Below are 24563 nucleotides of genomic sequence, written 5' to 3'. Positions count from 1 at the left end.
TTGTGGCTCATGGGCTCTAGAGTGCCGGCTCAGTAGTTGTGGCACACGGGCTTAGTTGCTCTGCGGCATATGGGATCTTCCCGGACCAGGGCTTGAACCCGTGTCCGCAGCATGGCCAGGCAGATTCTTAACCACCGCACCACCAGGGAAGTCCCCCTAATATATATTGTTGAATAAACAAATCAGTGAATTTTTTTTGTTGTATTACTTTTTTTTGTTCTTGTTGATAGTTAACTAGTGCATAGTAATCAATAATTTAGTTATTGATTCATTCATTCAACAACTATTTATTGAATATCCATTGTGTCTTTGCTTGTGCTAGAAGCTTATTGGAACACATAGGTAATCAAATAATTAGATGTATATGATCTTGATGTTAATTCTTTAAAATTTAGGTGAAACCTGGAGATGATTTAGAAAGTGATCGATACTTAATCACAGTTGAGGAGGTTAAAGTTACTGGAAGCACAGCTGTCAAACAGGATGTTGTTAAAGAAGCACCAGCATTGAATTCAAAGAGGTTTATATCTTCTGGCCGGTCCCTTGGGTGTCAGCCTGCTGGTTTAAAAAGGAAGTTTGCTGTAAGTTTCTCTGTTGAAAATAATAAATCAATATATATTTATAAAATTGTTTTAAGAAGTAGTGAATTGTGAAACTATTGTACTGTATGATTAAAACAGTGCTTCATAGTATATGCTTAGGTAGGAAGGAAGTAAACCTTAATCTTAATACAAATGAGTTTGTATTTTAGCTTAGCAAACTTTATATCTTAATTATTACCTTGTAAAACATCCACATTCCTTTTTCTTTTTTTTTTTTTAGTCAGTTCATTTTACATTTTCTTTATAGGATATAGAACAGCTAATAATTGTTTAATATTTTTAGGGTTTTCAAGGACCGCGTCAAGTGCCGAAGAAAATGGTTATTACAGAAAATAATGAATCGGCTGTTTCATTTGAAGCTAAGAAGCCTGGTCCTATTTTTCTTCCTCCATTCTACAGCACACCTCCTTTGTTTTCTACATTTGGCAAGAAAGATATAAATAATATACCAACAGACCCTGAGAATATTGTCACTTACAAGAACAGAGAGAGAAATGGCATACCTTTTTCTTCACTTGTCTCTACTTCATCCTTCAAGGTTAACCCAGAAATGCTATGTGAAGAAAATTATTTTTGCTCTCCTGTCAGTTTTGTAAATAAGCATTCAGATTCTTTACTGACCAATGAGCCCATGAAAAGAGATAGTTTGGTATCTCACTGTTCAGGAGTTTCACAAAATATTAGAAGCAAAGCCCAAATATTAGCTCTTCTGAAGTCCAAATCAACTAGTATGTCTAAGGAACTAAATTCTGAGATTACAGGACATTTCCCTCAGATGCAACCACAAGGAAGTTTAAAAATTCCTACTAAACCAAAGTGCTTAATTGAACAAGAAGAGTATGCTGAGGTGAAGAGCACAGAAAGTTTACACTACCAGCATCAATCAGAAAATACCATGAGAAATAAAAGCCGGTGGGCCATGTATTTATCCTCACAGAGTTCGCCTATACATTCCTCTACGGTAGATGGAAATGATATAGAAAAAAAACCCAAGGCCCAAGTTGGTAATTTAAACTTGAAAGACCTTTTGGTGCAAAAAAGGATACAGTTCTTTGAAACAGGTGCTGAAAATGGAAAAAACTATAACGAAGACAAGCCAGTAGATGATAATGATCAGACCTGGGATCAAGAAGGAAAATTAGAAATTCCTTCATTCTGTGATAGCAGCAGCTTACCAGTTACCTGTAGTAACGCAGAAAATGATGGCTTTTTATCAGAATCTGACATTCAAAAAAATAATAAAAGACCTCTTAATCAAAATGACCAGATGGGCATAAAAGGGTCAATTCTCATTAGAAAAAAAGCTCAGGAGATAGATATACGTGGAACACCAGAAAAGGAGTATAAACATCTACAAATTGAATCTTCACTAAGTAACAATTCTGGGATCTCTGATGATAATACGGACATATTTTCTAAAAGTAGTACTAATAATGAACTCCTTAATAATATTCATGAACCTATGAGTAATGTAACACAGCCACTTGTGGAGGTCACATTTAATCTAAAGAATTTTGAAACCAGTGACACTGAGGAGGAATCAGAGGAAAGCAACAGAATTTCCCAGGATTCAGAGGGTTGGGTGAAAGAAACTTTGGTTAATGATGGCAATTCAAGATGTGAGAATATAAGCTGTAAAGAAGTTGGCAGTGAACACTTGCCTCTCTTAACGTCTACTGGGGACAAACTATCAGAGGCATTTCCCATGAAAGAGATTCTGCCATCACAGTTTTGTGATAAAACGTGTGTAGGTTTTGACAGAGGACCTTGGAAAGCTGGAAACACTAGAAAAGAAATAGAGGAGGAGTGGAGTGACACATTAAGCAATTTTGACTCATCCTTAGAGTGGACTGATGATGTATATGCAGAAAATAATGAAGGCAGTAATAAATCTATTAGTGCTTCATTCCCAAATAAATCTGAAAGTATAAACACGAATTTACATATTCCTCATTTTTTAAACATAGCCACTCATCAGAATCCTGAAAAAAACCTATTTTCAGAACAGGCTCAGCCTCGGCCTTTTATTATGGGAAGTGACTTGGACAAAAATTCCAAACAGGTTTTACCATTAACCTCTAGCAGTGACGACAGTATCCAGCTATTAAATGCCAGTCAGATTCACTCTGAAGAATGTATTGCACTTGATAAATCACATACCCAAGTTTCCAATTCTTTGTTTTACCCTTTGGGAAAAAAACATCCTATTTCCAAAGACACAGAATCACATGTTCCTGAATCTGAAGACTTGGGAAGGACTAGAAGTTTACCCCAGGACCATATTGATGTAGAAACTGCTGGAGAAAGCAAACAATACTGGAATAATCCTAGACATTCTTCAGAACTTTCCAGATTAGTAAATAGCATTTCCCTATTAAAATCATTGTCTGAACACAGTACGGCTTTGGAAGGCTTGGAAGTATTGAAAAAGAGGAATACCGCTTTTAAACAACAAGGAACTCGGCAGACCGATGAGCCAGATAGCAATCCTGAAGGTTAGAATGTCATGTCTGTTTTGGATTGTTCTCTTTATAGTTCAAAGGATGAGGAGATATTTGCTCTGGAGGCTACATTAAGAATTACATGGTATTTAAATAGGTAATACATGTACTTGATAAAATCAACTGTAATAGAGGATAATATAGTGAAAAGTAAGTCTCCTTCCTACCACAGCCCTTCAGTCCACTCAGAATTAGCAGTCTTCTTCCAGAGTATTCTTTCAAAAATATGTTATGTGTATATAAGCATATATAGGCACATATAAGCAAATATGTGTGTGTGTTATAATCCATTCCTGTCGTTATACATTTTTGGTCATGTTCTAGGAGATACTTTTTTAAGAAAAACGTCATGAGCTCATATTGATATCTCTAACTCCAGTTCTAAACCACAGGGTTCTTCCTTTCTTCCCTTCATTCCATAATTGTGTTTCTTTATTCTCAGAGTGGAAAGGGTCCTGGTGCCCAGCAGCATCACTATATTTACTTCCTCAATTCTATGGTGTGCACCAAATGGTTTCCAAATTGTTAAACCAATATCACTACTGGCAAAAAAATTTGTAAAGCTTACAAATTCCTTGGAATTCTTCTTTGTTTCCATTTTTTTTTAAACTGGTTGTGTTTTGTTTCTTTGTTTGTGTTTAGAGTATATCCTGAGAGTATAGAGTTGGAGTATTATGTTCCAAAGTTATTGGGTACTTTTTTTTCTTTACCGTGATTATGTTATCATTTGATATATAGTTAAGTTCATCGTCTATATTTCGTATGAGGATATAGTTGATTTATTCTTTAAAAAATTTTTTTTTCTGACTATGTAGAATATTAACTGAGTACAAAAATCAAAACTGTATAAAGACATATACTCAGATTCCTTCCTTATGCCTTCCATCCTATTCCTACCTGCTGTAGGTAACCAATATATCATACTTGTGGTCTGGTTTTTATTTTTTACTTTTTTGCAAAAATAGACACCTCCCGGTATAAATTCTTGTTTCCCTTTATTCAACATAAGATACTGTGCTCTGTATTCTTTAGCACCTTGATTCTTTTCACTTAATAATATATCCTGGAAATCACTACCTATCACTTCATAGGACTCATCCTCATTTTATTTGTTTATAGCTATATAATATTTTACTGTGTGGATGAACCATCATTTTTGCAACCAGTCTCCAGTATTTTGCTATTGCAAATAATGTGACAATAAGTAACTTTATATATCTGTATCTATATAACTGTATGGACTTTTTGCATGTTACTGCAGGTATGTCTTCAGGGCAAATTCCTAGCAGTAAGGTTGTTGGGTAAAGTTGTGTCTTTGTTAGATACTTCAAAATTCTCTTGAAGGAATCATACCATTTCTCATTCCCACCAATAATGTATGAGAGTGCCTGTTTCTCCATAGCATTGCCAGTAGAGTATTTTGCCAAGCTTTTGAATTTTTACCAATCTAATAGATGAGAAATGAGAGTGTATTTTAAATTTGTATTTCTTTCACTACAAGTGAAATTGAGCTTTTCATATGTTTAAGCATCATTTGTATGTCTTTTTTCATGAATAGTCTGCTCTACTCTTTTGTCCAGTCTTTTGATGGTTGTTGGTCTTTTATTCTCTTTTACTTGGAAGAGCTCTTTATGTATTAGAAATAGCAGCCCTTTATCTATGTTGCAGATATTTTCTTTCAGTATGTCATTGATTGGTCTTTTGACTTGGCTTGTGGAACGTTGCCAATAGCATTTTTTTTTAAGAAAAATAATATTATAGGACATAAATATTATGTACACATGAATGTGAATGAACAGTGTACTCAAAAGTTAAAATTGAACTCTTCTTTGAATATCTCAAGGAATCCCTGAGAAAAATAGGAATAAATTATTGTACCTAGTAAAATGTTTCTTTCAAATGTAGTTAAATATGATGACTATTATTACAGTTTATTTTCTTTTTTTAAAAAATAAGTTTATTTATTTATTTTTGGCTGCATCAGGTCTTCGTTGCTGCTTGTGGGCTTTCTCTAACTGTGGCAAGTGGGGGGCTACTCTTCGTTGTGGTGCGCGGGTTTCTCATTGTGGTTTCTTCTGTTGCGGAGTACGGGTTCTAGGCATGCAGGCTTCAGTAGTTGTGGCATGCAGGCTCGGTAGTTGTGGATCACGGGCTCTAGAGCGCAGGCTCAGTAGTTGTGACGCATGGGCTTAGTTGCTCCGTGGCATGTGGGATCTTCCCGGACTGGGGCTGGAACCTGTGTCCCCTGCATTGGCAGGCGGATTCTTAACCATTGTGCCACCAGGGAAGACCCTATTTTTAATTTTAAAAAATTAAAAATAAGAAGAAACCTATTGAAAAATAAATATGGGTAGATGTAGTTATGCAATGTCATATAAGGATATAAATTCCTAATATGAAGGTTTAGAAATTACAGAATTTAGTTTTGGGAAATTTATTCTTTTTTCTCATCAAGTTGGAAAAGAGGCTTACAGTTGATTCTCATTATTTGTGGTGGTTGTGTTCTATAAAGTTACCAAACAGTGGATTAGTGAAAAATAGGCCATTGCTTTTTGGAGAAATGCAGGGTTAGGTTCCTTCAAACCTCTGGTCAGAACATTTTCATCAACTGATCAGTACAAAACCTTGTTTTATGTGTGTTTTCATTTAAAGATTCCTTATTTAATATATATTGGTGATCGATTAACACTGAACTTATGACCAATAGCACTGTAACTAACTCATGCCTGAATGAAACTTACCACATGTTTCCTACATAAGGGACGTCAGAGCCTTCTTGCACTTAGGAACACTAGGCAGCACTATGCTTAGGGAACATTTTAAATAGCAAAGTCACCAATAAAAAGCCCCCAAATATGAAAAATGTACTAAATAGATCACAAGAAGGACACTTGTTTGTAGCATGAGGGCTGGAATTAGAAGGCAGAATGTCGCCTTGTTCTACCTCAGCTGGGAATGTGCATGTCAAGCAACTCACTTTTTGTAGCTCTGCATGTCTGCAGATGACCTCAGAAACACAGTATTGATTTGGGGGTTACAAATAAATTTTAGCAAGTAGGCGGAATCTGTGAATAATGAGGATTGACTGTATTTTCTGACATAAATATATTTCTCTAAAAATGATTAAGTTGGTTTTCTTGAGACAATTTGAGAATTGGAATTTTTTTTTATTGGAATATAGCAAATGACTTCATGGATTTTAATACAGAATTAGAAAAGAATCTGTTTTACCACCATTTTAGAATGTGTGAAAGTGTTAAAAAACATTTTCTCCATTATCTTCAAATTTTTGTGAGATGGCTGGATATATTTTAGAAATGTTAATTTAGAATTTTATTCTTGAGTGAAGGCAGTAAAGGGAAAAATAATTTTCATCCAGTGCCTTTTTAAAATTCCTTTTATAAATAACCTCAAGTTCCAAAATCCACTTATTTTTGTTTCATTTGGTATAGTCTGAATGTTTACAGGAAAATAATGAAACCAAAAGTAACAATTGGCAAAAAGTGAAGTTTGCACTGGATATGGCTATTTTTTTTTAAGTTATTGAATTTTTTTTAAATTAATTATTTTTTGGCTGCGTTGGGTCTTCGTTGCTGTGCGCGGCCTTTTCTCTAGTTGTGGCGAGCGGGGGCTACTCTTTGTTGCAGTGCATGGGCTTCTCATTGCGGTGGCTTCTCCTGTTGCAGAGCACGGGCTCTAGGCGCGCGGGCTTTAGTAGTTGCAGCACGCGGGCTCAGTAGTTGTGGCTCACAGGTTCTAGAGTGCAGGCTCAGTAGTTGTGGCACACGGGCTTAGTTGCTCCATGGCATGTGGGATCTTCCTGGACCAGGGCTTGAACCCGTGTCCCCTGCACTGGCAGGCAGATTCTTATCAACTGCACCACCAGGGAAGCCCCATGGCTATTTTTTTAAACGGTAGTTATCACTAAAATTATAGTCTTATTGGTGACTTTGCAAGAAACTGAGATTATTGAATTTCTTTTAAGGGAAAAATCCCAATTTAAACAGATACCTGATAAGGTGGTTTGGCCTAGCCACCCTGTCCTCCTTTTTCTTTTCCTTTATGCACTTTCCTTTCTTTCTTTTTTTTTCCTTTTTTCCTTTAACATCTTTATTGGAGTATAATTGCTTTACAGTGTTGTGTTAACTTCTGCTGTATAACAGAGTGAATCAGCTATATGCATATGTATATCCCCATATCCCTTCCCTCTTGCGTCTCCCTCCCACCCTCCTTATCCCACCCCTCTAGGTGGTCACAAAGCACCGAGCTGATCTCCCTGTGCTATGCAGCTGCTTCCCACTAGCTATCTACTTTACATTTGGTAGTGTATATATGTCACTGTTACTCTCTCAGTTTGTCCCAGCTTACCCTGCGCCCTCCCCATGTCCTCAAGTCCATTCTCTACATCTGCATCTTTATTTCTGTCCTGCCCCTAGGTTCATCAGAACCATTTTTTTTTCTAGATTCTATATATATGTGTTAGCATACTGTATTTGTTTTTCCCTTTCTGACTTCACTCTGTATGACCAATTCTAGGTCCATCCACCTTACTACAAATAACTCAATTTTGCTTCCTTTTATGGCTGAGTAATATTGCATTGTATATATGTGCCACATCTTCTTTATCCATTCATCTGTTGATGGACACTTAGGTTGCTTCCATGTCCAGGCTGTTGTAAATAGTGCTGCAATGTATATTGTGGTACATGACTCTTTTTGAATTACGGTTTTCTTAGGATATATGCCCAGTAGTGGGATTGCTGGGTCGTATGGTAGTTCTATTTTTAGTTTTTTAAGGAAACTCCATACTGTTCTCCTTAGTGGCTATATGAATTTACATTCCCACCAACAGTACAAGAGGGTTCCTTTTTCTCCGCAACCTCTCCAGCATTTATCGTTTGTAGATTTTTTGATGATGGCCATTCTGACTGGTGTGAGGTGTAACCTCACTGTAGTATTTTTGTTTGTTTGTTTGTTTGTTTTTTTGTGGTACGCGGGCCTCTCACTGTTGTGGCCTCTCCCGTTGCGGAGCACAGGCTCCGGATGCGCAGACTTAGCGGCCATGGCTCACAGGCCCAGCCGCTCCGCGGCATGTGGGATCTTCCTGGACCATGGCGCGAACCCGTATCCCCTGCATCAGTGGCGGACTCTCAACCACTGTGCCACCAGGGAAGCCCTGGATTGGATTGTTTGTGTTTCTGATATTGAACTGTATGAGCTGCTTGTAAATTTTGGAGATTAATCCGTTGTCAGTTGCTTCATTTGCAAATATTTTCTCCCATTCTGAGGGTTGTCTTCATCTTCTTTATTTTTTCCTTTGCTGAGCAAAAGCTTTTAAGTTTCATTAGGTCCCATTTGTTTATTTTTGTATTTATTTCCATTTCTGTAGGAGGTGGGTCAAAAAGGATCCTGTTATGTTTTTTTGTTTTTTGTTTTCTTTGTGGTACGCAGGCCTCTCACCGTTGTGGCCCCTCCCGTTGCAGAGCACAGGCTCCGAACACACGGACTCAGTGGCCATGGCTCACGAGCCCAGTTGCTCCACAGCATGTGGGATCCTCCTGGACTGGGGCACGAACCCGTGTCCCCTGCATCGGCAGGCGGACTCTCAACCACTGCGCCACGAGGGAAGCCCCCCTGTTATGTTTTATGTCATAGAGTGTCCTGCCTACATTTTCCTCTAAGAGTTTTATAGGGTCTGGCCTTACATTTAGGTCTTTAATCCATTTTGAGTTTATTTTTGTGTATGGTGTTAGGGAGTGTTCTAATTTCATTCTTTTACATGTAGCTGTCCAGTTTTCCCAGCACCACTTATTGAAGAGGCAGTCTTTCCTCTACCGTATACTCTTGCCTCCTTTATCAAAGATAAGGTGACCATATGTGTGTGGGTTTATCTGTGGGCTTTCTATCCTGTTCCATTGATCTCTGTTTCTGTTTTGTGTCAGTACCATATTGCCTTGATGACTGTAGCTTTGTAGTATAGTCTGAAGTCTGGGAGCCTGGTTCCTCCAGCTCTGCTTTTCTTAAGATTGCTTTGGCTATTCGGGGTCTTTTGTGTTTCCCTACAAATTGTGAAAATTTTTGTTCTAGTTCTGTAAAAAATGCCATTGGTAGTTTGATAGGGATTGCATTGAATCTGTAGATTGCTTTGGGTAGTATAATCATTTTCACAATGTTGATTCTTCCAATCCAAGAACATGGTATATCTCTCCATCTGTTGGTTTCATCTTTAATTTCTTACATCATTGTCATAGTTTTCTGGATACAGGTCTTTTGTCTCCTTGAGTAGGTTTATCCTAGGTATTTTATTCTTTTTGTTGCAGTGGTAAATGGGAGTGTTTCCTTAAATTCTCTTTCAGATTTTTCATAATTAGTGTATAGGAATGAGAAAGATTTCTGTGCCCTAATTTTGTATCCTGCTACTTTACCAAATTCATTGATTAGCTCTAGTACTTTTCTGGAAGTATCTTTAGGATTCTCTATGTATAGTATCATGTCATCTGCAACAGTGGCAGTTTTACTTCTTCTTTTCCGAACTGGATTCCTTTTATTTTTCTTATCTGATTGCTTTGGCTAAAACTTCCGAAACTATGTTGAATAATAATGGTGAGAGTGGGCAACCTTTTCTTGTTACTGATCTTAGAGGAAATGGTTTCAGTTATTCACCATTGAGAATGATGTTGGCTGTGGGTTTGTCATATATGGCCTTTATTATGTTGAGGTAGGTTCCCTCTGTGCCTAGTTTCTGGAGAGTTTTTATCATAAATGGGTGTTGAATTTTGTCAAAAGCTTTTTCTGCATCTATTGAGATGATCATATGGTTTTTTCCTTCATTTGTTAATATGGTGTATCACGTTGATTGATTTGCATATATTGAAGAATCCTTGCATTTCTGGGATAAACCCCATTTGATCATGGTGTATGATCCTTTTAATGTGCTGTTGGATTCTGTTTGCTAATTTTTTGTTGAGGATTTTTGCATCTGTGTTCATCAGAGATATTGGCGTGTAGTTTTCTATTTTTGTGACATTTTTGTCTGGTTTTGGTATCAGGGTGATGGTGGTGTAGTAGAATGAGTTTGAGAGTGTTCCTCCCTCTGCTATATTTTGGAAGAGTTTGAGAAGGATGGGTGTTAGCTCTTCTCTAAATGTTTGATAGAATTTGCCTGTGAAGCCATCTGGTCCTGGGCTGTTGTTTGTTGGAAGATTTTTATTTATTTATTTATTTATTTTTTGCGGTACGCGGGCATCTCACTGTTGTGGCCTCTCCCGTTGTGGAGCACAGGCTCCAGACGCGCAGGCTCAGCGGCCATGGCTCATGGGCCCAGCTGCTCCGCGGCATGTGGGATCCTTCTGGACCGGGGCACGAACTCGTGTCCTCTGTATCGGCAGGCGGACTCTCAACCACTGCGCCACCACAGAAGCCCCCTGTTGGAAGATTTTTAATCACAGTTTCAATTTCAGTGCTTGTGATTGGTCTATTTATATTTTCAGTTTCTTCCTGGTTCAATCTCAGAAGGTTGTGCTCTTCTAAGAATTTGTCCATTTCTTCCAGGTTTTCCAATTTTTTGGCACATAGTTGCTTGTAGTAATCTCTCACCATCCTTTGTATTTCTGCAGTGTCAGTTACTTCTCCTTTTTCATTTCCAATTCTGTTGATTTGAGTCTTCTCACATTTTTTCGTGATGAGTCTGGCTAATGGTTTATCAATTTTGTTTATCTTCTCAAAGAACAAGCTTTTAGTTTCATTGATCTTTGATGTTTCCTTCATTTCTTTTTCATCTGTTTCTAATCTGATCTTTATGATTTCTTTCCTTCTGCTAACTTTGGGTTTTTTTTGTTCTTTCTCTAATTGCGTTAAGTATAAGGTTAGGTTGTTTATTTGAGTATTTTCTTGTTTCTTGAGGTAGGATTGTATTGCTATAAACTTCCCCCTTAGAACTGCTTTTGCTGCATACCATAGCTTTTGGGTTTTTGTGTTTTCATTGTCATTTGTTTCTAGATATTTTCTGATTTCCTCTTTGATTTCTTCAGTGATCTCTTGGTTATTTAGTAGTGTATTGTTTAGCCTCCACGTGTTTGTATTTTTTACAGTTTTTTTCCTGTAATTGATATCTAGTCTCATAGCGATGTGGTTGGGAAAGATACGTAATATGATTTCAGTTTTCTTAAATTTAGTAAGGCTTGATTTGTGACCCAGAATATGGTCTGTCCTGGAGAATGTTCCGTGAGCACTTGATAAGAAAGTGTATTCTGTTGTTTTTGGATGGAATGTCCTATAAATATCAATTACGTCCATCTTGTTTAATGTGTCATTTAAAGCTTGTGTTTCCTTATTTATTTTCATTTTGGATGATTTGTCCATTCGTGAAAGTGAGGTGTGAAAGTCCCCTACTATTATTGTGTCACAGTCGATTTCCCCTTTTATGGCTGTTAGCATTTGCCTTGTGTATCGAGGTGCTCCTATGTTGGGTGCATATATATTTACAATTGTTATATCTTCTTGGATTGATCTCTTGATCATTGTGTAATGTCCTTCCTTGTGTCTTATAACATTCTTTATTTTAAAGTCTATTTTATCTGATATGAGTATTGCTACTCCAGCTTTCTTTTGATTCCCATTTGCATGGAATATCTTTTTCCATCCCCTCACTTTCAGTCTGTATGTGTCCCTAGGTCTGAAGTAGGTCTCTTGTAGACAGCATATATACAGGTCTTGTTTTTGTATCCATTCAGCCAATCTGTGTCTTTTGGTTGGAGCATTTAATTCATTTACATTTAAGGTAATTATTGATATATATGTTCCTATTACCATTTTCTTAATTGTTTTGGGTTTGTTTTTGTAGATCTTTTCCCTCTCTTGTATTTCCTGCCTAGAGAAGTTCCTTTAGCATTTGTTGTAAAGCTGGTTTGGTGGTGCTGAATTCTAATAACTTTTGCTTATTTGTAAAGGTTTTAATTTCTCCATTGAATCTGAAAGAGATCCTTGCTGGGTAGAGTAATCTTGGTTGTAGGTTTTTCCCTTTCATCACTTTAAATATGTCCTGCTACTCCCTTCTGGCTTGCAGAGTTTCTGCTGAAAGATCAGCTGTTAATCTTATGGGGATTCCCTGTATGTTATTTGTTGCTTTTCCCTTGCTGCTTTTAGTATTTTTTTTTTTTTTTTGTGGTATGTGGGCCTCTCACTGTTGTGGCCTCTCCCGTTGCGGAGCACAGGCTCCGGACGCACAGGCTCAGCAGCCATGGCCCACGGGCACAGCCGCTTCGCGGCATGTGGGATCTTCCCGGACTGGGACATGAACCCGCGTCCCCTGCATCGGCAGGCGGACTCTCAACCACTGCGCCACCAGGGAAGCCCAGTATTTTTTCTTTGTATTTAATTTTTGATAGTTTCATTAATATGTGTCTCGGTGTGTTTCTCTTTGGGTGTATCCTGTGGGTGGTACTCTCTGCTTCCTGGACTTGATTGACTATTTCCTTTCCCATGTTAGGGAAGTTTTCGACTAATCTCCAAATATTTTCTCAGACCTTTCTCAGAACGCTGAGTTTCCCCCATCCTCCTTTCCATTCTGTAGGCTTGCCAGCTTTTTCTGTCTCAGAGTCTTTACACTTGTTCTGCCTTTCACCTGAACACCTTTACCCCTGCATAGCTAGTTTTTTCTTGTCTTCAGGTTTCAGCATAAATGTTACTTCCTGTGAGAGATCTCTTCAGGTCATCCTGCTAACGTTACTCTCTCTCATTTCACCCTGTGTTATGAAACCCTTTTGTATCACAATCTGAATTTATTTATCTTCTGTGTCCCTTTCTTTTCAAGGGATCTTGTTTGTTTTGTTCACTGCTGTTTCCCCAGTGCCTGGCATACTGTATTTTGGAAATAATTGTTATATTCCTTGTTTCACTCAGTTTTAGAAATAAGTTTTTAAAAATTTTAGAGCACTACTATATTTATGATGACTAAGATAATTGGATTTTGTCCATTCTAGCTAGGAAACCATTGACTGCAGTAGTTTCACAAGCTATACCAAAGTCTCCTCATCTGAACCAGGATCCTCAACAGGTACATATTTTTCTGTCAGTGTATTTATTATTTTGATATAGAATGTTCTATAATTTGTAATGATACTATAGAAATACAGGAGTCTGAAGCTATGTTGGTTCATGACCTCTACTGTATCTTAGTGATTTTTTTTATTGCATTGCTTGGCCAAAAGAAACCTAGCAGTTCCTTTTATTTAGTTAGTAGTATTAAAAACTTAGTAATTTGGTAAGCATTTTGTCCTTTTTTTCCAGTGTTATTGAGATATAATTGACCATATAACATTGTATTAGTTTAAGATGTACAACATAATGATTTGATATATGCATATATTGTGAAATGGTTATGATAAGCGTTTTATTTTTAAATAAACACAGTTACTAATGGAATGCGTGCACTTGTTGGGCACTGTGCAACTTCTCAAAGCTTGGAATAGATTCAGTTTCTGGGTCCACATTGATTTTTGTATGGCAATTGATTTTTATCATAGCCATTTCCTAAAACCCAGCTTCACAAAGATATGATGTCACTGACAGAAATGACGTGAAATCTGATGTTGAAACTGAGCTACCTTGAGTTTGCAGTTTGTTCCGTTTCTGACAGATGTCTAATGACACTGTGTTTCCCTCAAATTTAAAATATCTTGTGGAGCCTCTGTTGAGTTCACTGTGGCACCCCAAAGTACCTTGTTACACCAGTTTGGGAACCATGGAAATAATATAAAAAATAATAGTACTAATTAGGATGAAATGAAATTCTACAATAAGTTATCTAGATTAGTGTTTCTCAGTGAAGATGCTTTTAGCACTTTTGAAGAGACAGTTCTTTCCTTGTTTCATTTACCCCCAGTTTGTATCATATTCTATTTTCCATGTTACTGTTTTTTTAATAATATCAATTTTTTTCCTCCTTTTTTTTTAAATACAGAAAAAGGTAAAGAAAAAATAAAACTTACCATACCACCTGGAGATAATTACTATTAACATTTCCAGCATTTTTGGCCTAATTTAAAAAATATGGTTAGATTGATGGGTACAAATAGTTTTATATCCTTTCTCCTTAATATCATATTGTATTCTCTTACATTATTAAGAACACTTACACATACCTTTTAAAGGTAACTTATCATTCCATCTCGTGGATATCCTATGCTTTGGACAAACAGTTCCCTATTTTGGACATTTAGATCATTTCCAGCATTTTGCTTTTGTAAATAAAACTTTAGTAGATGTTTTTGCACATAAATTATTGTTTACGTTTAGTTATTTCCTTAGATTTGATTCTTAGAAATGGAACTGATAATTTGAGAGGCCAAGAACAACTTTCTTAGATTGTTGATATAAGTCAAATCAAAATATCTTAATGTTTTACAATATGAATATTTGTTTCATTTCATATTTACCAGTACTGAGATCTTTTAAAATTCTTCCTAAGTGAAATAGTATTTAATCAACACTTAGTTTTTATTTCTTTGATTATTAGTAATGGTGACCTTATATTTCTTATATCTAAAAAAATCTATATTTTATTTTCTAAGTTACTATTACCTTTTGGCTTATCTTATATTAATGTTCTATTCCTAAGATGATAAAAGAAAATGAAGTTGAACCAAGTAAATCACTTCAGTCTTTGCAGGTGAGTTAACTTTTAAAATGTAACATAGCCAGAAATTGTATTCGTATATATAGGTATGGCATGTAATTATACGTTTGTATTCTATATTGCCAGTTTTCAAATTTATTTGTAATTAGTTACCCTTTTATACTCATTTAGATGCGCCTACTGTCTTGTATAAGTGTCCTGTGTAGTCAGTAGAATTTGGGTAAATAACAAATATTTTATCATAAAGCTAATTTTTCAAACTTGCAAGCATTACCTAATCCAAGAATTGTCATTGACAATTACAACTGCATCTGCAGGCTCTGTTGCCTAGAACAGTACAAAATAAAACAAAATCCATTGTGGTGACTCAATCATTTTTCACCCTTATATTAAAAGATCAAGTATAAAATAATGAACAGTCAGCAGCTGCTTACAAATGATCACATTCTTACTGGGTTTTTTTCACTTAAAAAAAATACGGTTTAGGGCTTCCCTGGTGGTGCAGTGGTTGAGAGTCCGCCTGCTGATGCAGGGGACACGGGTTCGTGCCCCGGTCTGGGAGGATCCCACATGCCGTGGAGCGGCTGGGCCTGTGAGCCATGGCCGCTGAGCCTGCGCGTCCGGAGCCTCTGCTCCGCAGCAGGAGAGGCCACAACGGTGAGAGGCCCGCGTACCGCAAAAAAAAAAAAAAAACGTTTTAAACTTTTTCAAGTATAATTATCACAAAGTATAAATTGCAAATTAACACTATCACTGTTTTTCCCTCCAGGATGAGTTGCCATTTAAATAAATGTCATATATTTTTAAAGCAAAATATTTTATAATCTCACAATAATGAAAAAGGTCTTAGAATCTTTTGCAAAAAAAAAAATTAAATCTTTTTAGCATTAATATCAAAGTACATTTGTGTTTTTATAATAGCTTTCTTGCTACAACTCTCTGAATCAAACTCTTCATACACACCTAGTGATAGAAGGAACTTTCAAAACTTAAAATTAGGGTGCTCTTAATATTTAATGCCATCTTCACCTTATTTCTGTAAGTGTGATTAGTCACACAAAGCAAAGGAGCTAGAAGATACAATATGCTAACTAATTTTTTAAACTCACTATATTCAAAAATGCTAGTTCTAAAATATGAGTTGAATGTTTTTAAGAGCTACCTGATTGGCAGTTGTGCTTATGTATATTGTTATAAAAGGAAAGTGACTATTATTTGAATAAATACACTATTTTACCTCTTTTAGTGGCAAATTTTTTCTCCATATTTGTTAAACATAAAGAAATTACTTCTACAGTTGAGTTCATTTTCTGAGTCTGTAGTTCATATTAGAAATTATGGCTATTTTATATAGTTACTTGATGAACTAAAAATGACTAGTTGCTGTTGTCTGTATCTTGTGTTTTATGGTGGCTAGAAGATGATTCTCTCTTTAAATAAACTACTACACTTCTTTAATTTTACACTAATTTTTGAATTAAATAATCTGCATTAACATAAATATTAGTATGGGATTTATAACATACCCAGCAGTGTTAAAAAAGAATTCAATTAAAAGTTTAGAATTCCAATTTTCTAATATGCTGAGTTTTTAAATTAACTAGTATAGTACTTTCTCTGCTAGAGCACTCCTTTGCCGGGGGTTGCTTATTGTATGTATGTATATAGAGAAGCAAGATGGAGATGACAAGTATCATCATTTTGAAAGGGCAGACTTAACTTTAAGTTTGAGGAATATTTTCCCATCAAACTCATAAACACCTAAAAAACTATTTTAGCTAACATACTTATTGATATTTTATCCTAGTTCTTTTCCTTGGGCAGTGAAGAAGAGACTGCTTTTCTAGCTGTTATTCCTAAACAAATGGAGAGAGAAACCTGTGACCCCAAGGTAAAATTTGTGAAGAATTGATTTTCTAAGCCACAGTGTTTTCCTGCTGTTTTTTTACACAACTATCAGAGTTTTCATAAGCAGAAGATTAGTGAGCAAAATGAATTAACCTGGTTTTAAGAACAAGAGACACTAATGACTCGTACCCCTTTTTTTGGTCTTGAGCCCTCTATCTGTTACTAAGGAGCTAATAATGCATTATGTATGCATAGGATATCCTAGGGATTGGGCACAAAGATATGTAAAGTACAGTTAATGAATGTTCTGTGTAGAACAAAGTGAAGATGTTTATAACTTTTAATTCATTATAGTTTACTCCACCACTTTTACTTCAGGCTGAAGGGATAGAAGTATATATAGCCCAAGCTCTGAGTAATGCTACCCACTCCACAGCAAAAATTGATAGAGACAACAGCATATAAATGGTTGGGTTTTGTAAATAGTGATTCTATTCTTAAAACTCAACAGATCTCTGGAAAGGATCTACATAGCATCAAAGAAAGCAAGGCCCCTGTTTGCTTGTAGAGAATTTGTATTCCACATGAAACAAAGCAGAAATATACAGTCTTTAAAGGTTTAGACTTTTTTTTATTGATATATGTTATGTTTTAAAATTCAGAATAATGTTTTCAAGAAAACTCTTGTTTCAGAGGCAATTTAGTTCCTTTCAAATGTGTGATTTAGAATCCTCATTTTTAAATAAGAGAATATTCAGATTATGTATTTTTGTCATTCTGTTAATTTATCAGTTAGAAATAAATTCATTCTTTATGTACATTCCTTTGACTCTACGTACTCTTATTTTTCCACATTCTGAGTAGGCTTTGTCACCCTGCACAGAGTAAAAATCCTAGAACCCTCAATGGGGCAGCAGAGAAAGCCATCTGAAGTCTGAAAGCAGACCAAGTCTCTGAGGGGGTGAAAGCACCCCTCTGAGGTACATGTCTGTCTTGGTACTCTTAGGCCTTTGTTCTCAGAGCTATAGGATCAGATCATCTGGGAAGCTGGGAACCCAGCATCCCTCTTGCTAATAGCCTGATAGTTTACAAAACCCTTAAGGAAAATGCTTCCTCTGTTCCTTCTCTCTTCCCTTCCTATTATCATGTGTTTATTGATTGCCTCCTGTATTCCAAGCATGGTATTAAATGCAGGTGATATCCTGATGAAGCAGAAGTGTCTTTGCCCTCAAGGAGCTTGCAGTACAGTTAGTATACAGATAAGAAGAAACTTCATTGTAGTGTAATGTGATGTCTATAATGGAAAGTTGTGGGGAATTCCCTGGCAGTCCAGTGGTTAGGACCTCACGCTTTCACTGCAAAGGGCCCGGGTTTGATCCCTGGTCAGGGAACTAAGGCTCCACAAGCCATGCAGTGTGGCCAAAACAAAAATAAAAAACCAAAAATGTTGTGTAATGTATAGTGGAAGCATAGAGGAAGGAGCACCTGTGTCTTTCTGGCTTAATCAACCCATTATCATTACACTCCTTGTGTTTGTAAAAAAAAAAAAAAATCATACTTATTAATGTTGACCTTGAATGCAGTTAAATCACTGCACTTTATTTATTTTTTAATGTTTTATTTATTTTTATTTATTTATCTTTGACTGTGTTGCTGTGCGCGGGCTTTCCTCTAGTTGCCACTAGCAGAGGCTGCTCTTCGCTGTGGTGCTCTGGCTTCTCATTGCAGTGGCTTCTCTTATTGCAGAGCATGGGCTCTAGGTGCGTGGGCTTCTGTAGTTGTGGCACGCAGGCTCAGTAGTTGTGGCTCGTGGGCTTTAGTGCACAGGCTCAGTAGTTGTGGCACATGGGCTTAGTTGCTCCGCGGCATGTGGGATTTTCCCGGACCAGGACTGAAACCCATGTCCTCTGCATTGGCAGGCAGATTCTTAATCACTGTGCCACCAGAGAAGCCCCAGTCACTGCACTTTAAATTAGTCTACCCTTAACATATTTTAGGATAATAGGAATATTTCCTGGTTTTCAGTATTAGTCTCTTAGTAATTATTTACATTAACTAATATTCAATAGAAAGCCGAATTATGCATTATTTTCTTTGTATGTGTGTATTGTAAATATGTATACATATGTAATACTCATTTTTAATAATTTACTATAGCCTGTTGAATTTCAAGGGCATCAAGTGAAAGGATCAGCTGCTAGTGCTGTGATAGTGAGAGGACACAGCTCACAGCTTGAATGCAGTCAGTTTCCAGATAGCATTGTGTATGAAAACTGCACGACAAACAGTTGTTTTTTGACACCAGAGTTGCCTAGCACTTGTATGCAGATTGACTTCTTTCAGGTAAAAAAAAAAATATATATATATATATTTAATTTATTTAATTTATTTATTTTTGGCTGCATTGGGTCTTCAGTTGCTACGCATGGGCTTTCTCTAGTTGCAGCGAGTGGGGGCTACTGTTCGTTGCAGTGCGTGGGCTTCTCATTGTGGTGGCTTCCCTTGTTGCAGAGCATGAGCTCTAGGCACGCGGGTTTCAGTAGTTGTGGCACGTGGGCTCAGTAGCTGTGACTCACGGGCTGTAGAGCGCAGGCTCAGTAGTTGTGGCACATGGGCTCAGTTGTTCCGTGGCATGTGGGATCTTCCCGGACCAGGGCTCGAACCTGTGTCCCCTGCACTGGCAGGTGGATTCTTAACCACTGCACCACCAGGGAAGCCCTTAAAAATATTTTTATAGCTGCATCTTGCCAAATCATTTTCTTTATGTCAATACTAAATTTTGTAAAGAGAGTATATTTAAATCTTTGTACAGTTGTAAGTTAAAAAAAAGTTTAGTAAATTGACAAGAAATATCATATCTTAAATCAAACTAAATAAGACAAAAATATTTGAAAGATTTACTGCCTTTTTAGGATCAGGAATTTAAAGGATTACTTTTCACTTCAGACAATAGTAGAAATTTATGACAAGAACAGATAGGCAGATTACATATAGAAAATATATTTAACAGCTAGCAGATTTTTTTTCCTTCTAATATCCACCCCTCTCCCCACTAAGTAGGACACCAAGTACCTCTCATTGCTACCCAAATAGAAAAGGTTATGGAGAAAGGATGTATGCATATATTTGAAACAGTAACTGTTAAAGAGACTTTTTTAAACTTTTCCCTTTTTTATTAAAGCATAATGCACATACAAAATAAGTGCACAGACTGCAAGTGCTCAGCCCAGTAATTACCACAAAGTGAACACACCCATGTAACCTCCACCCTTAAGAAATAGAGCATTACCAGCATCTCAGAAGTACCCCTTCTGCCCCCTTTCAATCACTACCCCTTCCATTCTCCCCAAAGATAACCACCATTTTGACTTATAATACCATATATTAGTTTTGCTTTTAAAACTTTAAATAGAGTAATACACAGTGTTTTTTTGGTGTGTCTGCCTTCTTTTGTTCAACATTGCAGTTTTGAAATTCATCCATGTTGTTGCTTGTCGCTGTAGTTTATTCATTTTCGTTGCTGGTGTAGGATTCCATTGTGTAAATACACCCCAATACATTCTTCAGTTGTTTAGGTCGTTTGCCTTTGGAGGTTATCACAGATAATACTGCTGTGAATAATCATGTACTGTCATGAATGTGTATACACATGACAGCTTCTGTTATTTACACTACCTAGAAGTGTGATTATTGAGTCACTAGATATGCATGTCTTTACTTTTGGTAGATAATGCCAAACTGCTTTCCAAAATGGTTATTAGAGTTTATATTTTCTATCAGGAATGTATGAGAGTCCCCATCACTCTACATCTTCATTAACACTTGGTGCTGACAGTTTTTTGTTTTGAATTTTAGCTATTCTGGTGGGTATGTAGTGTTATTTCATTGTGGTTTTAATTTGCATTTTCCTGCCTAATAATGAGGTTAGGACCTTTTTGTATATTATTAGCCTTCTCTGTATCCTCTCTCATGAAGTGTTTGTTAAGCTTTCTTCCTCAGTTTTCAATTGGCGTGCTTATCTTCCCTGACTCTGACTTATCTTACATTCTTAATGATGCCTTTGATGAATGGAAGTTTATAATTTTCAATACAATACAATTTATCTGTTGTTTCCTTTCTGATTATTGCTTTTTTGTCTTATTTTAGAAGTCTTTCTCTACCCTAAGGTCATAAAGATACTCTCATGTTATCTTGTAGAAGCTTTATTATTTTGCCTTTCACATTTTGATCTGTAATTCACCTATAATTGATTTTTTTTTTTTTTTTTTTTTTTGCGGTTTGCGGGCCTCTCCCTGTTGTGGCCTCTTCCGTTGCGGAGCACAGGCTGTGGACGTGCAGGCTCAGCGGCCATGGCTCACGGGCCCAGCCACTCCGCAGCATGTGGGATCTTTCTGGACCAGGGCACGAACCCGTGTCCCCTGCATCGGCAGGCGGACTCCTAACCACTGCACCACCAGGGAAGCCCTTCACTTGGATTTTTAATGTTATATTTAGTGGAATATTCTTTTATATTTATTTGAGCATAATATTTTATTGTATATCGTACTGTTTTGTTTTCTTGTCTTTCTGTGAACACAATACTTTTTATTAACGTTTTTAAATTTTTTAATTTAATTTTTTTATACAGCAGGTTCTTATTAGTCATCAATTTTATATACATCAGTGTGTACATGTCAATCCCAATCGCCCAGTTCATCCCACCCCAGCCCCCCCATGGCATTCCCCTCTTGGTGTCCATACGTTTGTTCTCTACAACTGTGTCTCAACTTCTGCCCTGCAAACTGGTTCATCTGTACCATTTTTCTAGGTTCCACGTATATGTGTTAATATACAATATTTGTTTTTCTCTTTCTGGCTTACTTCACTCTGTATGACAGTCTGTAGATCCATCCACGTCTCAACAAATGATCCAATTTCGTTCCTTTTTATGGCTCAGTAATATTCCATTGCATATATATACCACATCTTCTTTATCCATTCATCTGTCGATGGGCATTTAGGTTGCTTCCATGTCCTGGCTATTGTAAATAGTGCTGCAACGAACATTGGGGTGCATGTGTCTTTTTAAACTATGATTTTCTCTGGATATAAGCCCAGTAGTGGGATTGCTGGATCATATGGTAATTCTATTTTTAGTTTTTTAAGGAACTTCCATACTGTTCTCCATAGTGGCTGTATCAATTTTCATTCCCACCAACAGTGCAAGAGGGTTCCCTCTACTCCACACCCTCTCCAGCATTTGTTCTTTGTAGATTTTCTGATGATGCCCATTCTAACTGGTGTGAGGTGATAACCTCATTGTAGTTTTGATTTGCATTTCTCTAATAATTAGTGATGTTGAGCAGCTTTTCATGTGCTTCGTGCCCATCTGTATGTCTTCTTTGGAGAAATGTCTATTTAGGTCTTCTGCCCATTTTTAGATTGGGTTGTTTGTTTTTTTAATATTGAGCTGCCTGAGCTGTTTATATATTTTGGATATTAATCCTTTGTTGATTCGTTTTCAAATATTTTCTCCCATTCTGAGGGTTGTCTTTTCATCTTGTTTATGGTTTCCTTTGCTGTGCAAAAGCTTTGAAGTTTCATTAGGTCCCATTTGTTTATTTTTGTTTTTATTTCCATTACTCTAGGAGGTGGATCAAAAAAGATCCTGCTGTAATTTATGTCAAAGAGTGTTCTTCCTATGTTTTCTTCTAAGAGTTTTATAGGGCCCGGTCTTACATTTAGGTCTCGAATCCATTTTGAGTTTATTTTTGTGTATGGTGTTAGGGAGTGTTCTAATTTCATTCTTTTACATGTTGCTGTCCAGTTTTCCCAGCACCACTTACTGAAGAGACTGTCTTTTCTCCATTGTATATCCTTGCTTACTTTGTCATACATTAGTTGACCACAGGTGCATGGGTTTATCTCTGGTCTTTCTATCTTGTTCCATTGATCTATGTTTCTGTTTTTGTGCCAGTACCATATTGTCTTGATTACTGTAGCTTTGTAGTATAGTCTGATGTCAGGGAGTCTGATTCCTCCAGCTCTGTTTTTTTCCTTCAAGACTGCTTTGGCTCTTTGGAGTCTTTTGTGTCTCCATACAAATTTTAAGATTTTTTGTTCTAGCTCTGTAAAAATGCCATTGGTAATTTGATAGGGATTGCATTGAATCTGTAGATTGCTTTGGGTAGTATAGTCATTTTCACAATATTGATTCTTCCAATCCAAGAACATGGTATATCTCTCCATCTGTTGGTATCATCTTTAATTTCTTACATCAGTGTCTTACAGTTTTCTGCATACAGGTCTTTTGTCTCCCTAGGTAGGTTTATTCATAGGTATTTTATTCTTTTTGTTGCAATGGTAAATGGGAGTGTTTCCTTAATTTCTCTTTCAGATTTTTCATCATTAGTGTATAGGAATGCAAGAGATTTCTGTGCATTCATTTTGTATCCTGCAACTTTACCAGATTCATTGATTAGCTCTAGTAGTTTTCTGGTGGCATCTTTAGGATTCTCTATGTATAGTATCATGTCATCTGGAAACAGTGACAGTTTTACTTCTTCTTTTCCAATTTGTATTCCTTTTATTTCTTTTTCTTCTGTGATTGCCGTGGCTAGGACTTCCAAAACTATGTTGAATACTGGTGGTGAGAGTGGACATCCTTGTCTTTTTCCTGATCGTAGAGGAAATGCTTTCAGTTTTTCACCATTGAGAATGATGTTTGCTATGGGTTTGTCATATATGACCTTTATTATGTTGAGGTAGGTTCCCTCTATGCCCACTTTCTGGAGAGTTTTTATCATAAATGGTGTTGAATTTTGTCAAAAGCTTTTTCTGCATCTATTGAGATGGTCATAATGGTTTTTATTCTTCAGTTTGTTAATATGGTATATCACATTGATTGATTTCCGTCTATTGAACAATCCTCATATCCCTGGGATAAATCCCACTTAATCATGGTGTATGATGCTTTTAATGTGCTGTTGGCTTCTGTTTGCTAGTACTTTGTTGAGGATTTTTGCATCTATATTCATCAGTGATATTGGTCTGTAATTTTCTTTATTTGTAGTATCTTTGTCTGGTTTTGGTATCAGGGTGATGGTGGCCTCATAGAATGAGTTTGGGAGTGTTCCTTCCTCTGCAATTTTTGGAAGAGTTTGAGAAGGATGGGTGTTAGCTCTTCTCTAAATGTTTTATAGAATTTACCTGTGAAGTCATCTGGTCTTGGACTTTGGTTTGTTGGAAGATTTTTAATCACAGTTTCAATTTCATTCCTTGTGATTGGTCTGTTCATATTTTCTATTTCTTCCTGGTTCAGTCTTTGAAGCTTATACCTTTCTAAGAATTTGTCCATTTCTTCCAGATTTTCCATTTTATTGGCATAGAGTTGCTTGTAGTAGTCTCTTCGGATGCTTTGCATTTCTGTGGTGTCTGTTGTAACTTCTCCTTTTTCCTTTCTAATTTTATTGATTTGAGTCCTCTCCCTCTTTTTCTTGATGAGTCTGGCTAATGGTTTATCAATTTTGTTTATCTTCTCAAAGAACCAGCTTTTAGTTTTATTGATCTTTACTATTGTTTTTTTTTTGTTTCTATTTCATTTATTTCTGCTCTCATCTTTATGATTTCTTTCCTTCTGCTAACTTTCGGTTTTGTTTGTTCTTCTTTCTCTAGTTCCTTTAGGTGTAAGGTTAGATTGTTTACTTGCGATTTTTCTTGTTTCTTGAGGTAGGCTTGTATAGCTATAAACTTCCCTCTTAGAACTGCTTTTGCTTCCTCCAATAGGTTTTGGATCATTGTGTTTTCATTGTCATTTGTCTCTAGGTATTTTTTGATTTCCTCTTTTATTTCTTCAGTGACCTCTTGATTATTTAGTAACGTATTGTTTAGCCTCCATGTGTTTGTGTCTTTTACGTTTTTTTCCCTGTTATTCATTTCCAATGTCAAAGTGTTGGGGTCAAAAAAGAAGCTTGATATGATTTCAATTTTCTTAATTTT

At 36.5% G+C, this 24563-nt stretch overlaps 1 protein-coding gene across 1 annotated transcript in view; it reads left to right on the top strand.

The window, feature by feature from the left end:
- ZGRF1 (zinc finger GRF-type containing 1) overlaps positions 1-24563 on the top strand; it is a 70407-nt gene that overhangs the window by 13071 nt on the left and 32773 nt on the right. The window contains exons 5-10 of the mRNA XM_060147408.1: positions 396-581; positions 886-3097; positions 13084-13157; positions 14721-14771; positions 16546-16629; positions 18744-18929. Coding sequence (XP_060003391.1) covers positions 396-581; positions 886-3097; positions 13084-13157; positions 14721-14771; positions 16546-16629; positions 18744-18929 — 2793 coding nt within the window. The remainder of the gene's footprint in view (positions 1-395; positions 582-885; positions 3098-13083; positions 13158-14720; positions 14772-16545; positions 16630-18743; positions 18930-24563) is intronic.

This window comes from Lagenorhynchus albirostris, chromosome 4 (genome assembly GCF_949774975.1).
Source record: "Lagenorhynchus albirostris chromosome 4, mLagAlb1.1, whole genome shotgun sequence".
NCBI classification, from domain to species: domain Eukaryota; kingdom Metazoa; phylum Chordata; class Mammalia; order Artiodactyla; family Delphinidae; genus Lagenorhynchus; species Lagenorhynchus albirostris.
Note: the sequence above shows the minus strand (reverse complement) of the source record. Positions and strands in the feature narration are given on the sequence as shown.